The following is a 14938-nucleotide window of genomic DNA, read 5'->3' on the forward strand; positions in this document are numbered from 1 at the left end:
CTTCTCAGGTCTCGCGCAGGAGCGTCCTCAGGCTGCCGGGCCTTGAGGACCTTCCAAAGGGCCACCTTTGGGACCCTCCACCCACTCCTCGCCAAGTTCTGTAGAGGGCAAAGCAAGTTAATTTCTGGGCTTGGGGTTTTTTTTTGTTTTTTGGGGTTTTTTGTACTGGGGTTTGAAACAGTCTTGCTAGGTTGGTGAGAGTCTCACTACTTGCTGAGGGTGTCCTTGAACCTAGGATCCTCTTGTCTCGGCCTCCCAAGTACTAGGATTACAGGCATGTGCCACCAAGCTCCTCTGGCTTGGAAATCTTTATCAGCCTCCAGGCCTGCTCCTGAACTGAAGGTCAGATGACAGATTCGAGGCTGCAGGGGCCTGCTGCAGTCCGCCACCACACGGGCTTCTGGGGGCAGCAGAGGGAGGCCGAGCAGACAGGTGCTCCTGCTTTCCCTGGCTGCCTCCTTTCCAGGAGTGTTGACTAAACTGTTTTATATTGTAGAGTTCCATCGGGCTTTTATTTGAAGGGGAAGAAGGGTTTTACTGGCAAAAAAGAGTTGAGGAAAGTCGATCTAGCTTAGTCCCCTCAGTCACAGGCGAGAAGCCGAGTCCCTGAGCGAGACGGCACTGGAGCCTCGTGCAGCCCTTTGCTGGCTCTCCCAGCCCTGCCTGGTTCTCCATCCACCCGGGCCCTGCTGCCTCTCCATCCACACAGGCCCTGCCTCCCTCTCCATCCACCCAGGCCCTGCTGCCTCTCCATCTACTCAGGCCCTGCCTGCCCCTCCATCCACCCGGGCCCTGCCTGCCTCTCCATCCACCCGGGCCCTGCCTGCCTCTTCATCCACACAGGGCCTGCCTGCATGCTTGACTCATTTCTGGGGTTAGAGCTCCGGCCTTGGCACTCCTCTCCTGCCGTACACCCCAAGCCTTTCCCAGCAGCCCCTGTTCCCAGGTGGCCTGGTTAGCAGGAAGGTGCTCCCCGCAGGCAGCGCCCTGAGGGCTCTGTGTCCCCGCAGTCTGTGGTGCGCATTTGCTGCATTCGCAGCTTTGGGCACTTCGTCGCCCGCCTGCAAGGCAGCATTCTGCAGTTCAACCCAGAGGTCGGCATCTTCGTCAGCATCGCCCAGTCTGAGCAGGAGAGCCTGCTGCAGCAGGCCCAGGCCCAGTTCCGCATGGTGAGTCTGGTGTGCGGGGAGACAGCGGGGGCTTGAGGGCTGTGTCTGTCGCCTTCTCTGAGTGAGCCAGCCACTGAACCTCACTAAGCCAGCTTCCTCTGTCAGCTAGGTGGGATTAAATGCGGTGGGACTTTGTGGGGTTTTGTGAAGATGGAGTGACAAGCTCCATCTTCATGGGCACAGTGGTGCACACCTGCCATCCCAGTGCTTGGGAAGCTGAGACAGGAGGATCTCAGGTTCCAGGCCAGCATGTGCTAATGTAGCAAGACCCTGTTTCAAAATAATAAAGACAGCCGGGCGTGGTGGCACAAGCTTGTAATCCCCGTGCTTGGAAGGCGGAAACAGGAGGATCGCACAGGTTCGAAGCCAGTCTTGCTGGCTTAAGAGACCCTGTTTCCACGTTTAAAAAATATTAAAAAAAAATAGGTCTGGGAGTATAGTCCAGAGATAGAAGGGTTTCCAGGAACCCTAGTACCACCAAAATAATAATAATAATAATAGTAGTAGTAGTAGTAGTAGTAATAGTAATAATAAATAATAATAATAATAAAATACAGCCAGGCTTGGTGGCGCATGCTTGTAATCCACGTATTTGGGAGGCTGAGACAGGAGGATCACACAGGTTTGAAGCCATCCTCAGATACTTAGTGAGATCCTGTTTCCAAATAAAATAGGTCTGGGAGGATAGCCTGGAGGTAGAAAGCCCCTGGGTTCCACCCCCAGTACTACAAAAAAAAAACCACAAAATAATAAATACAATAAGGCTGGGGTGTGCCTTGTTAGTGGACGGTCCTGGGTCGTTCCCCAGCACCACCCAGACACAGAAAGACGCAGTGATGACATGGCTGGCCTGGGTGCCTTAGCCTGTGGTGTGCCTGGCCCAGCAAGGCCTAGGGCCTCCCAGGCACAACCCACAGGCCTGGCGGCAGGCAGAGCCTGTGCTGCCTCTTCTCTGTTGAGAGATTGTCCTGCACGTGCTTAGCAAGTGCTCCGTGGACACGCTGGTGCTCTGAGCGCAGGGTGCGGAGGCAAACACCACGATTTTCTCTCGTGGGCTGATGCTTGGGGCTCGCACAGCCTGGGCCTCTGTCTACCCGACGCCAAGCTGGCTGCCAGTGCCTGGCATGGGAGGCACAGCCACAGTCTCGGCTAGGCAAGTGTCCTCCCCCACTCTGCCCGCCCCAGCCCAGTCAGCAGCTCCTACCCTCTCAGAGCCCCAGTCCTGGGGGCAGGGAAGGGCCTGCTCCCCAGAAACTCCCTTCCTTGTGGTCTTATAAACAAGCACCTTTTATTAAGAACAAGCCTTTTGTGTGAGCCTTTTACTGCTGTCCCATAGGGGAAGAAGACAGGGAGGGGGATGTTAGAAAAATAATTATGGGGAAGTTACACAGCTTCAAAAAATGTTAGCGTTCTACAGGCATTTCCCCTAGCCAGAAGCTCCTGGGCCGGCCGGGTGGGGAGCACCTGCAGCCTCCTCGCCCAGTGCGCTTCCTCCTGCTCCACCTGGCAACGGGCTGCTGCCCTGGGGCGCAGCCCTCAGCAAGCACTGTCCTTCTGGGCTCACTGAGCTGCAGAGGGCCTCACTAAGTAGCTGAGGCTGGCTGAGAACCATGATCCTTCAGTCTCAGCCTCCCGAATGCTGGGATTGATTCCAAGTGTGCGCCATCACGCCCGGCTTCGTTTTCTATTCTCTTTGAGCCAGGGTCTCCTATGTTTCCCAGGCTGGTCCTGGACTTGTAGTAATCTTCCTGCCTCAGCTTCTCGAGGAGCTGGGATTACAGGTGTGTGCCACACGCCCGGCACAGACAGTTCTTTATTGTGCAGGCTCCGTAGGTTTTGGGGGTGGAGCTTGGTAACTGCAGTAATTACCCAAACTGCGAAGTTGGGATTGGCACAGTAGTCCTCACTAGACTTCATAACACCTGTTTGGAGTTTCCCTCTACCTGTCCGGTGCGGTCTTCTGGTCAAAACAAGGTGTTGGAAACTCCCCCCAACCCCCTGGCATGATACTGCTCAGCTCACCCAGGAGTCTCCAGTGACGGCCTGTGTCTCAGAGTAAGGGCCGGTCCTGGAGCCGGGCGTGGTGGCGCACTCTTGGGAGGCTGAGACAGGAGGATCGCACAGGTTCGCAGCCAGCCTCAGCTACTGAGTGAGGCTCTCAGCAACTTAGTGAGACCCTGTTTCCAAATAAAGTATAAAATAGGTGCGGGAGTGTAGCCCGGAGATAGAAAGCCCCTGGGTTCCATCATTAGTACCATTTAAAAAAGGGCCCCGTACTTCTCTGCTTTTAGAACGTGTTAAGGAATTTGGCTTTCACCCAGGAAAACCACCAAAGGACTAGGCAGGGCCATGATGGCGTCAGTGGTGTGAACAGTTGCTGTGGCCCTGGTGGAGGGAGGTTTTGAGTGAGGGGCCGACACGGAGGGGGTTGGGGCAGTTGGGACGGGAGAGGCGGTTGGGCCAGGGTTTCTGCAGTCGGGTTGTGCTAGGTAGGAGAGTCAGTGGGCAGCACTGGGCGCTGGGGACGTCTGGGCCGAGGAAAGAGTCAAAGCTCTGAGCTTGCCGGCTTGGGCAGACGGACGGCAGGTCCCTTAGGAAGCGCAGGGACGCTAGAGGGAAAGAAGCCAATTGAGGGACGCCTGGGGCTGCCTGGCAGGGCGGGCAGGTGTCTGTGGGGCTGGAGCTCAGGCGGGCCAGGCCTGGGCTACGTCTGCAGAGCTGAAGGCAAGGGGGAGCCGGCTGAGAAGAGCAGAAGTCAGGCGCTGCGGCCCAGCACAGGCTGTCCTGAGAGGCTGCTCCGTGTGACCTGTGGCCACGCTCATGGGGGTCTCCACTGCACCAGGAGAATGCTCCCTCTTCCAGCCCTCCCCTCCTGCAGCAGGAGGAGCATAGATGGTTTTCCAGGAGCCACTAAGGTCTCAGACCCCAGGAATGCCTCTGGAGGAGGGGACACACTTCCCCTCCACACAACTTCTATTTCCTGCAGGCACAGGAGGAAGCTCGGCGGAACAGGCTGATGAGGGACATGGCCCAGCTCCGGCTTCAGGTAGGACATCAGGCCCGGGTACTCCTTCAGTTCTTGGTCTGTTTTTTGCTTAAACCCCACCTCGGTTGCAGACCCCTGTGCAGCCCCTGTGCCCCCAGCCTCTCACCTCCAGGCCTCCAGGTGGGCCTCCCGTCCCTCAGGCTCCCTTTCCCTCCCCCTTCCTGAGGTCTTGGGAGGAAGGTTCTCCCGCCCCTAGCTGTGGAGGAGCCTGCTGCATGCCCTGGGTCCCTTCTCTGCCCTCTCTCACCAGCTGGAGGTCTCTCAGCTGGAGGGCAGCCTGCAGCAGCCCAAGGCGCAGTCCGCTATGTCTCCCTACCTCGTCCCTGACACACAGGCCCTCTGCCACCACCTCCCCGTCATCCGTCAGCTGGCCTCGAGTGGCCGCTTCATTGTCATCATCCCTCGGACAGGTAGGCATGGGGCCTGGGGACGCTGCGGCGGGTGGGGCTGAAAACCCTCATCTGGGGCCAGATCATACAGGGCCTGCTACCTCTCCACCTCCCCACCCGTCATGTCACCTGGAATGGGCAGAGGCCTGCTGAGCCTGCCTCCAGGGCGGTGGGAGGGACATCCAGCACCGGCCCGTCGCCAGGTGCATCCCGGGCAGGAGTTTGTGTGTTTAAAGGCTTTCCTGAGCCTCGCGGGCCTGGCCCCTGCGTGTGCTGGGGTGTGCAGGCTCCCCAGAGCCCACGCAGCGGCCGCAGCTTCTCCTCGTCCTGCACCAGTGATTGATGGCCTGGATTTGCTGAAGAAGGAGCATCCAGGGGCCCGGGATGGGATCCGCTACCTGGAGGCAGAGTTTAAAAAAGGAAACAGGTGAGTGCAAGCCTGGCTGGCTGCAGCCCTGCCACCCAGGCCGGCCTGCGGGCGGCACCCAGCTCCAGCTGCAGGCTCCTTGTAAGGGATTTTCTCCCTTAGGGTGTCCCAGTGTGGGCGCCTTCACTCAGCCGGCCCAGGGCCTCCCTGCCCTCCAGCCTTTGGGGCTGGAGGAAAAGTAGGCAGGGCGCACCAGGCCGGAGGGAGCCGCTCCTCCCCCTCCGCCTGAGTGGCAGGAAGCCGCATAAGGCCTGCTTGTTTGGACCTTGTCTCCAGAAGCCCTGACTTGAAAGCCTCTGCTCTTGCCCTCCCGCTCTCCCCCGGGAGGAACCGGAGCCGATGTTATCAGCAGAGCAAGCCGGGCCTGGTGGCCAGGAAGCCACTCCAGAGTGGCTGCACACACACAAGGGCCGGGGGAGAGGTCCTCCCGCCCTGGCCACAACACCTGCTTTGTGCAGGCCCCTCCCGGCCTGGCCCACTGCGCTCTCCTCTGCAGGTACATCCGCTGCCAGAAAGAGGTGGGGAAGAGCTTCGAGCGGCATAAGCTGAAGAGGCAGGACGCAGACGCCTGGTAAACCTCAGCCCTCGCCCAGGCCGTCAGGGGCCAGCCTCGCCCCACAGGCACCCCGGGGAGCAAGAGAGCAGGACAGTGCGCTCGGCGCCCTCCAGGGCCCGCGTCCAGGACCGCTGCCTCCGGGTGCCCTCCCACTGCCAGGCCCTGGCCCTGGGCCCTCTGGTCGGGTTGTGCTAATGCTGGGCTTTGGCCTCTTTCCATCCTCCAGGACTCTCTACAAGATCCTGGACAGCTGCAAACAACTGACGCTGGCCCAGGGGGCGGGGGAGGAGGACCCGGGCGGCATGGTGACTATCATCACGGGCCTCCCCCTGGACAGCCCCAGCACACTCTCAGGGCCCATGCAGGTGGGTCTTGGGCGCTGGTTGAGCCCCCCACCCCACCCCATGGCCTGCCAGCCAGCTCAGCTCAGGCCCTCCTTCCCATTTTACAGGCTGCCCTGCAGGCCACCGCCCATGCCAGTGTGGACATCAAGAATGTTCTGGACTTCTACAAGCAGTGGAAGGAGATTGGTTGAGGCTGACCCCAAGGCCCTGCCGTGGGGCTGACTCCAGATCTCCCCCGGCAGCCGGGACCACCTGTAGTCACCCCACCACATGCAGACTCACGCACGCACATAGGAAGGAAGCCAGCTGCGCAGAGGCTGCTGGGAGGGTGGGGTTCCTGTTGCCAGGACGACAGGAAAGCAGGGAGTGCTGGGAGCAGGAGAGGCCCCTGTTCCCCGGCAGGCGGCAGGCGGGGGTGTCCGCGTTTCAGAGTGGGTCCTGGACCTCTAAGGGGAAGGGACAGCAGAGGGGCCCTTCATCCTCCCCAGGACGTGAGGTTTGGGCAGGGATTGGGACCGCCTAGGCCTGGGCAGCAGTGACTGATGAGTGTCTGGTGGTTCTCTGCAGACCCTTCCCCCTCGGCTCCCCAGGGCAGCTGTGGGTCGGCGGGAGGAAGGGCCAAGTGGCCTGTGCCACCTGGCCGGGCAGGGGCTCAGCTTCCTCCTGCTCCCTGGCCTCTGTCTTGCTGCAGGTGCCTGGCCAAATTCTATGAGGAGTGCCCCACGCCACCAGCCTGCGGTCGCCGTGCTCTCCTGGCTGCTGTGCTGAGGCGGAGGGGGTGGCAGGAAAGGGGGGTGCGGGCTGAGCTGGCCCTCACTACCTGGGGAGGCCAAGAGGGTGGCGCCAGTGGGAGCAGAAGGGAGAGGCCTGGGGCACTGCTGGGCTGGGGCCCTCGTCCGGGCTTCCCTCCTGCCTCCCCAGCACTGGTGCCTGGGTGGGCCGAGCGCTGGCCGGCCTCAGGGAATCGAGTGGCCGCGTGGGAGCAGAGGTCATGATAGCTCAGGGCAGTGTCGCCACAGGAGGCCACGGAAGGGTCTCAGCTCTGCTCCCAGCCCCGTGCTGGCCTGGCTTCCCAGGCTGTACTGAGGAGAGCTGGCTTCCTGCCTTTCTTCCACAAGAGCATGTCTGGAAGACCTGGGGGAGCGGGCTCACCTGCCCCCAGACCCTGGCAGAGACCAGACCGAAGCGTCATTAATAAAGACCCCAAGCCCATACCTGTGTACAGGACTCTTCCTGGGATGTCGCCGAAAGTGCACTAAGGGTGGACAGAAGCCAGGCTGTTGGTGCACATTATGTAATCCTAGTGTTTGGAAGGCTTGAGGCAGAGGGATCACAGGTTTACAGCCAGCCCTCTGCGACATAGTGAGACCCTGTTTCAAAATAAAATAGGAAGCCAGGCATGGTGGTGCACACTTGTAATCTCAGCATTAGGAGGCTGAGACTGGAGGATCGCGGTTCTCTGCCAGCCTCAGCTACTTAGGCCCTTTATTTCAAAATAAAGAGTAAAAACTAGGATGCTGGGCGTGGTGGCGCAGGCTTGTAATCCCCATGCTTGGGAGGCTGAGACAGAATCGCACAGGTTCAAAGTCAGCCTCAGCTCTTTAGTGAGGCTCTCAGCAACCTAGTGAGACCCTGTTTCCATATAAAACCGGCCTGAGAGTATAGCCCAGAGGTAGAAAGCCTTTGGGTTCCACCCCCACTCACACACACACACACACACACAAAAGAATAAAAACTAGGCATGAAAAGCCAGGCATGGTGGCGCATACTTGTAATCCCAGCACTAGGGAGGCTGAGAGGAGGATCCCAGTTTGCAGACAGCCTCAGCTACTTAGTGAGATCCTGTTTAAAAAAAAAAAAATAGGGCTAGAGGTGTAGTTTGGAGGTAGAATGCCCCTATGTTCCATCCCCAGTACTGCAAAAAATAAGACTGGGGTGTAGCTCAAAGGTAGAATACCGTTGGGTTCGATACCCGGTAACCCCCTCCCCCCCAAAATGGGCAAAGGTGTGGCCACACACACCTGTATCCCCAGTTTAGGAAGCAGAGCCAGGAGGATCACAGGTTTAAGGGCATCCTCTGCAACTTCGTAAGACCCTCTTTACAAGTTAAAAAAATAATTTGGCCAGGCGTGGTGGCGCACGCTTGTAATCCCCACCCTTGGGAGGTGGAGACGGGAGGATCGAGTAGGTTCGAAGCCAGCCCGCACACGCTGGCTTAGGAGACCCTGTTTCCAAATAAAAACATAAAATAGGTCTGGGAGTGTAGCCCGGAGGTAGACGGGCTCCCAGGAACCCCAGTACCGCCCCCCCCAAAAAAAATATTGGGTCTAAGTTTACCTCAACGGGAGAACACCTCTGGGTCCAATCCCCAGCACAAAAAGGGAATGACATGCCAGATGTTGTGGCACATGCTTGTAATCCCTGCACTTGGGAGGCTGATCGCACACGTTCAAAAACAGCCTCAGTTACACCTGAGATCCTGTTTCCAAATATAAGATAGGTCTGGGAGTATGTCCCGGAGGTAGAAAGCCTATGGGTTCCACCCTCAGTACCACCAAAAAAAAGAAAACCAGAAGGGTAGGCAGGATGCCCGGGGCTGGCACAGACCTGTAATTCCAATATTTGAAAGGCTGAGACAAGAAGATCCCAGGTTCCAAAATAAAAAGGCTAAGGGTGTAGCTCAAGAGGTAGGCGGCCCCTAGGTTCAATCCTCAGTGCTACAAAAAGGTAAAGGTGGACAGGACAGTGGTTCCAGAGATCCCAGGAGGGGGCCCGAGGAGTTGCCGCGGCGCTGCTGTCTGGGTGGCTTTGCCGTCCCCTGCCGGATCCTGGGCCCGAGGGGATGTGGGAGGTCACCTGAGACCAGCGTGGGGCCACAGTGCTGGTCTGGCAAGAGTTAGCACAAACCGGGGTGAATAAGCCTGGCACATCCTTGGTGAGCTTTGAAGCGGGTTCATAGTCACCGCCCGGACCCTGCCTGAGCGTGCAGAGCCAGGCAGCCAAACTGACAGGACCAATCCACACAGACTGGGGCGCAGCTTTGGAGCTGGGTGCACTGCTCTGGGGGTTAGGCCCACTGCCCTCGGGCCCTGCCCTGTCCCCGGCTGGTCTGCACTGCGAGCTGGGTCAAGTTGGAGGCTGCCGTGTGCCCAAGGCTGAGTGAGCTGCCTGCTAATGGGGCTGGGCCACCGGAGCTGCTCCCCAGAGGCCAGACAAGGCTGGGATTGTGCCCGGCTCCCTTTGTCTCCCCACTCCCCGCCCAGCCTGGCCTCCCCAGCCACCCTCGGCCTCAGCCTGGCTGGCAGGAGCGGCCGCAGCCCTGCTGGCCTAGGAGGTAAGGACGCTGGAGACTTGGGGCTCTTCTAGGGAAATGGGTAGTGTCTGTCAGCCCTGTACTCCCGGGAGCTCCAAATCCTGCTGAGGCCAGTGACCCCAGGGAGACAGACCTCAGCATCACCACCGCCCATGTAACATCCAGCTGGGGCACTTGGATCCAAGCCCTCCCCGCTCCCGGGAGGCCCCTGCTCACACGCGGGGCGGGTTTGCCTTGTGCCCCCCAGGGCCTTTGGCACCCAGCCCTGGGACAGAGGCCGGGAGCACGGCTGACCATGGGTGGGCGAGGCTGGCGGCAGGAGGAGCGGCGGGGAGGGTCCCTGGCTGGCCACTGCCTCCGCGGGCGCCGCCCACTGCACTGGCCCAGCCCCTCGCTGGTGCCCAGGAATGTGCGGGGAGAGGCCGGGCGGGCGGGCGGGGCAACGGAGCGGCCACCGGAGCCAGCGCACAGGTCTGGGCTGCGGGGCGGGCTCAGGAGGGCAGGGACCCCCAAGCACACCAGGCATCCCCACTTGCCCACGGGGGCACAATGGGAACTTTCGGGGGGAATGGCTGAGGGAGGCAGCCTCGCTGGGGAGCCCCCGCTGCAGAGCCAGAGAGCAGGAAGGGCTTCCCGGCCACAGGCACACTCGTGAGCGGCTGTGGAATCCAGCCCTGAGCCTCCCACTCTGTCTCCAGGTCAACGTGGAGGTGCCGGGCCACCATGCTCAGCCTCAAGCTGCCCCAGCTCCTTCGGGTCCACCAGGTCCCCCGGGTGAGGGGCTCCACCAGCCAACCCCACACCCCACCGCCAGACGGCGCCTGGGGCTGAGGCTCTACCCTCGGGAAGTTCCTCCTGCAAGCTCCTTCTCACTCCTCCCGTGCCACTGCGACTGTCTGTTTTCTTACTTTCTTTTTGCAGTAGTAGAGATGGAACCCAGGGGCTTTCTACCTCCGGGAGACACTCCCAGACCTATTTTACATTTTATTTGGAAGCAGGGCCTCACTAAGTAGCTGAAGTTGGCTTTGAACCTGTGCCATCCTCCTGTCTCAGCCCCCCAAATGCTGGGATTACAAGCGTGCGCCACCACGCCCGGCTACTTTCTCTGTTTCCTAAGAAGCGAGTGTGACTTCTCCTTCGCGCCCCCAGCACCGCCCCCCAGCCAGAGTCCTCTGCCCGAGTGCCCTGCGGACGCGTCCTCTCCAGCCCCGCCAGGGCCCCGCTCTGCTTCCTCCGTCTCTCGCCTGCTCCGTGGGTGTAGGGGACTTGTAGTGAGATGGGGATGTGCTTTTGCCTGCCTTGGGGGCCACTGTGACGCCCTCCGCCATCCCCCAGGTGTTCTGGGAAGACGGCATCATGTCAGGCTACCGCCGCCCCACCAGCTCGGCCTTGGACTGTGTCCTCAGCTCCTTCCAGATGACCAACGAGACGGTCAACATCTGGAGTCACTTCCTGCCCACCTGGTGAGGGCGGCACGGCCTGGGATGCCCCGGGGGCCAGGACGAGGGTCCGTCTGAGACCCGCCCGCCCTCCGGCTGCAGGTACTTCCTGTGGCGCCTGCTGGCGCTGGCCGAGGGCCCGGGCTTCCGCGCCGAGCCCTACCACTGGCCGCTGCTGGTCTTCCTGCTGCCCACCTGCCTCTACCCCTTCGCCTCCTGCTGCGCGCACACCTTCAGCTCCATGTCGCCCCGCGCGCGCCACATCTGCTACTTCCTGGACTACGGAGCACTCAGCCTCTACAGCCTGGGTGAGCCGGAGGGACGGGAGGGATGGGCAGGGACGGGGCGGGACGGGGCGGGACGGGGAGGGATGGGCAGGGACGGGGCGGGACGGGGCGGGACGGGGAGGGATGGGCAGGGACGGACAGGGATGGGGTGCGACGGGGAGGGACGGGCAGGGACGGGGGGGGGGGCGGGACGGGGAGGGATGGCAGGGACGGACAGGGATGGGGCAGGACGGGAGAGACGGACGGGATGGGCAGGGCGGCCTTGGCCTCAGCTCCCGTGCCCCACAGGCTGCGCCTTCCCCTACGCCGCCTACTCCATGCCGGCCTCCTGGCTGCACAGCCGCCTGCACCGGCTCTTCGTGCCCACCGCGGCGCTCAACTCCCTCCTGTGCACCGGGCTCTCCTGCTACTCCCGGTGGGTGCTGGGCTCCGCCGTGGGGCGGCAGGCGGGAGAGGGCAGGCCAGGCAGCCTGCTGCTCCTGAGCGTTCAAGGCTCGCAGGCGGGCTGCGCTAGTTCCCCCGGCCTTCTGCCATGACTGGCGACCTCCTCCCCCTTGACAGATGTGACCATTTACAGAGGGTCGTGTGGCCTGAGGGCACGCACGCTCTCCCTTTCTCCTCTCTCTTTTATTTTTATGGTACCAGGGATAGAGCCCAGGGGCCTTTTACCTACACCCCCAGACCTATATTTTATTTATTTGGAAATAGGGTTTCACAGGGTTGCAGAGGTCCTCACTACGTAACTGAGGCTGGCTGCGAACCTGTGATCCTCCTGTCTCAGACCTCCCAAGTACTGGATTTACAAGTGTGCACACACCCTGCTAACCTAAGTAAGGGCTTTCTTAGCCATCTCACTGATACTCTTTTTTTTTTTTTTTTTTTTTTTTGTGGTACTGGGTTCCTGGAAGCCCCTTTACCTCCGGGCTACACTCCCAGACCTATTTTATATTTTTTAATTTGGAAACAGGGTCTCTTAAGCCAGCGAGGCTGGCTCCAAACCGGCGCGATCCTCCTGTCTCTGCCTCCCAAGCGCGGGGATTACAAGCGTGCGCCACCACACCCGGCAACTGATAATCATTTTATTTATTTATTTATTTTGTGGTACTGGGAATGGAACCCAGGACCATTCTACCTCCGAGCTACACCCCTAGCTCTATTTTTTTATTCTTTATTTTGAAACCGGGTCTCACTGAATTGCAGAGGGCCTCACTAAGTAGCTGAGGCTGTTCACGAACCACCATCCTCCAGTCTCAGCCTCCCAAATGCTGGGATTACAAATGTGTGCCACCACACCCGGCTCCCAGCTCTATTTTTATTCTTTATTTTGAAACAGGGTCTAAGTTGTGGAGGGTCTAAGTAGCTGAGGCTGGCTGCAAACCAGGATCCTCCTGTCTCAGCCTCCCAGGTACTGGGATTATAAGTGTGGGCCACCATGCCCAGCTCCTTTTATTTTTTTCAATAATGGGAGTGGAACCCAGGGGTTTCTACCACTGAGCTACATCCTCAGCCCTTTGTATATTTATTTTGAGACAGGGTCCTTCTAAGTTGCCCAGGCTAGCCTGGGACGTGTGATTCTCCTGTCTCATCTTCCAGAGGAGGTGGGGCTGCAGGTGCGGCTCCCAGCTACCCTTGCTCTCTCTCTCTCTCTCTTTTTTTTTTTTTGGTACTGGGGATGGAACCCAGGACAATTCTACCTCCAAGCTACACACCAGCCCTATTTTTTATTCTATTTATTTATTTATTTATTTGTACTGGGGATGGAACCCAGGGGCTTTTCTATCTCCGGGCTACACTCCCAGACCTATTTCATATTTTATTTGGAAACAGGGTCTTACTGAGTTGCCGAGAGCCTCACTCAGTAGCTGAGGCTGTCAGTGAACCATGATCCCCTGTCTCAGCCTCCGAATGCTGAGATTACATAATACACGTGTGCTGTGCCACAGTGCCCGGCTCCTCTTGTCCTTCTTGGCCTCTCCTGAGCAGAGGCTGGTCCAGCCTGTCCCTCTCGCCTACCTCGCAGGTTCCCGGAGCTGGACAGCCCTGGGTTCAGTAAGTTCCTCCGCACAGCTGCCTTCGCCTACCCCTTCCTGTTTGACAACCTCCCACTCTTCTACCGGGTGAGAGCCCCAGCCAGAGCCTCGCTTTCCCGCGCTGACCCTCCCGTGCCCTTCGTCCTGGGCCTGCAGCCGGGGTGCGGCCTTGGCTCCGTGCCCAAGGGCCCTCCCCACCAGCCCTGCCTTCCTTTGCCAGCTGGGGCTGTGCTGGGGCCACAGCTGTGGGCAGGAGGCGCTGAGCACCAACCACGGCTACCATCTCCTGTGTGCGCTGCTCACTGGCTTCCTCTTCACCTCCCACCTGCCGGAGCGGCTGGCTCCTGGACGCTTTGACTACATCGGTGAGGATGCAGACATGGCTGGCCTCCCGGGAGGGGACACAGGGATGCGGGAACTGCTGCCCCAGCACAGGATACAAGATACATGGGCTGGAGTCACAACCTGAGGGCGGAGGCTCCTGTCAGCCCCAGGCTGCTTCTCAGGTAGCAGGTCAGCTCAGTCGCCAGCCCCAGGAACCTGGGCTCAGAGTTTTTTTTTTGTTTGTTTTTTGTTTTTTGCAGTACTGGGGATGGAACCCAGGGGCATTCTACATCTGAGCTACCTCAGCCCTATTTTTTATTCTTTTCTTTTTTTTATTTGCGAGTCTGGGGATGGAACCCAGAGTCATTCTACCTCCAAGCTACACCCCCTGCCCTATTTTTTATTCTTTATTTTGAAACAGGTCTCACTGAGTTGCAAAGGGCCTAGTAGCTGAGGCTGTCCTCCAACCACAATCCTCCTGTCTCAGCCTTCCAAATCCTGGATTCCAAGCGTACGCCACCTCACCCTGCTCCAGAGTTTCTTCTTCCCAACTTAGAGGGGAGCAGCAGGGCTGGAGGACGGGGCACTTGCAGGCCATAGGGTGAGTCTGTGACCTTCCCTCCTCTCCGTCCCTCCCTCCAGGGCACAGCCACCAGCTGTTCCACATCTGCGCAGTGCTGGGCACCCACTTCCAGCTGGAGGCGGTGCTTGCTGACATGGGGTCGCGCAGGGCCTGGCTGGCCACGCAGGAGCCGCCCTTGGGCCTGGAGGCCACAGTGGCCACACTGGGCCTGGCAGTGGCTGGGAACCTGACCATCATCGCTGCCTTCACGGCCTCCCTGTTCCGGGCCCCTGACCTGTGCCCCCTGCTCCAGGACAGCCTGCCAGAGGGGGGAAGCCCGGCCAAGCTGCAGTGAGGGCTGGCCGTCAGCGGGGCCTGGAGGAGGCAGAGGCGCCAGCTGGGCCGCACACACGGTACAGGCATCTGGGGCCTGGGCCCCAGAGAGGCTGAGGAGAGGTGGAGTGGAGGGAGGGCTCGGCACCAGGGGACCAGTGGAGTGGCGAGGGGCTCTCGTGCAAGTACGAGGGTCTGCGAAGGAAGATGCCCATGTCCAGGCTGGAGCCGCCCAGGCCCAGCCGGGCAGCTGCGATGCCGAAGCACCGGGGCCTCCAGCTGACCCCATTTCTGGTGCTTCTAGAAGTCTTCCCAGCCCAGGGAAGACCTGACACGACTAACCTAGGCTGCAGGCGCTTGCTAACCAGCATCCGGTCCCAGGGCCGCCGGCGTGGAGCCCAGGCCTTCAGGGCTGCTCTGTGTGAGTGTGTCATGGGGACAGAGAGGAGCGAGGTGGGGACTGGGCCAGGCGGGAAGCTTGGTCAGGCTTTAGGAAGCCGCCTCCTGCGCTTTCTGGAAGGGAGCAGGGACCAGAAATAAACTGGACTTGGGACGCACTTTCTGGACTGCAGCCTCTCAGCCCCTCCCGTCGAGCCCTCCCCTGCACCCCAAAGACCCCAACAGACTCAAAGGCCTGCCACGCCTCCTCTGGACTTTATTTAGGAGCAGCTGGGATGCCCGTCCTGGGGCAGCAGGTGGGGAAGAGAGGGGCTGTCCTG

General features: G+C 60.0%; 2 protein-coding genes across 4 annotated transcripts in view; both read left to right on the forward strand.

Annotated features, from left to right (window-relative positions):
* Window positions 1-6122, forward strand: part of SMG5 (SMG5 nonsense mediated mRNA decay factor) — a gene marked incomplete at both ends in the record, with an annotated part of 30268 nt that extends 24146 nt beyond the window's left edge. For 2 of the 3 annotated variants that reach the window (XM_080690963.1, XM_080690964.1), the window contains 7 exons: window positions 1011-1169; window positions 4156-4215; window positions 4466-4625; window positions 4941-5031; window positions 5528-5602; window positions 5814-5952; window positions 6039-6122. In XM_080690963.1, the coding sequence (XP_080547089.1) occupies window positions 1011-1169; window positions 4156-4215; window positions 4466-4625; window positions 4941-5031; window positions 5528-5602; window positions 5814-5952; window positions 6039-6122 (768 nt within the window). The remainder of the gene's footprint in view (window positions 1-1010; window positions 1170-4155; window positions 4216-4465; window positions 4626-4940; window positions 5032-5527; window positions 5603-5813; window positions 5953-6038) is intronic. The other variant, XM_080690965.1, reaches the window with a different exon arrangement.
* Window positions 6123-9694: 3572 nt separating this feature from the next.
* Window positions 9695-14241, forward strand: PAQR6 (progestin and adipoQ receptor family member 6; the record flags this gene model as incomplete). Its single annotated transcript, XM_080692650.1, has 8 exons — window positions 9695-9715; window positions 9943-10018; window positions 10580-10707; window positions 10786-10991; window positions 11259-11385; window positions 12991-13087; window positions 13221-13365; window positions 13967-14241. Exons 2-8 carry the CDS (start codon window positions 9968-9970, stop codon window positions 14239-14241), a joined length of 1029 nt encoding a protein of 342 aa, XP_080548776.1. The 5' UTR covers window positions 9695-9715; window positions 9943-9967.
* Between the last annotated feature and the right edge of the window lie 697 nt (window positions 14242-14938).

This window comes from Muscardinus avellanarius (genome assembly GCF_963383645.1).
Source record: "Muscardinus avellanarius genome assembly, chromosome: 3".
NCBI classification, from domain to species: Eukaryota; Metazoa; Chordata; class Mammalia; order Rodentia; family Gliridae; genus Muscardinus; species Muscardinus avellanarius.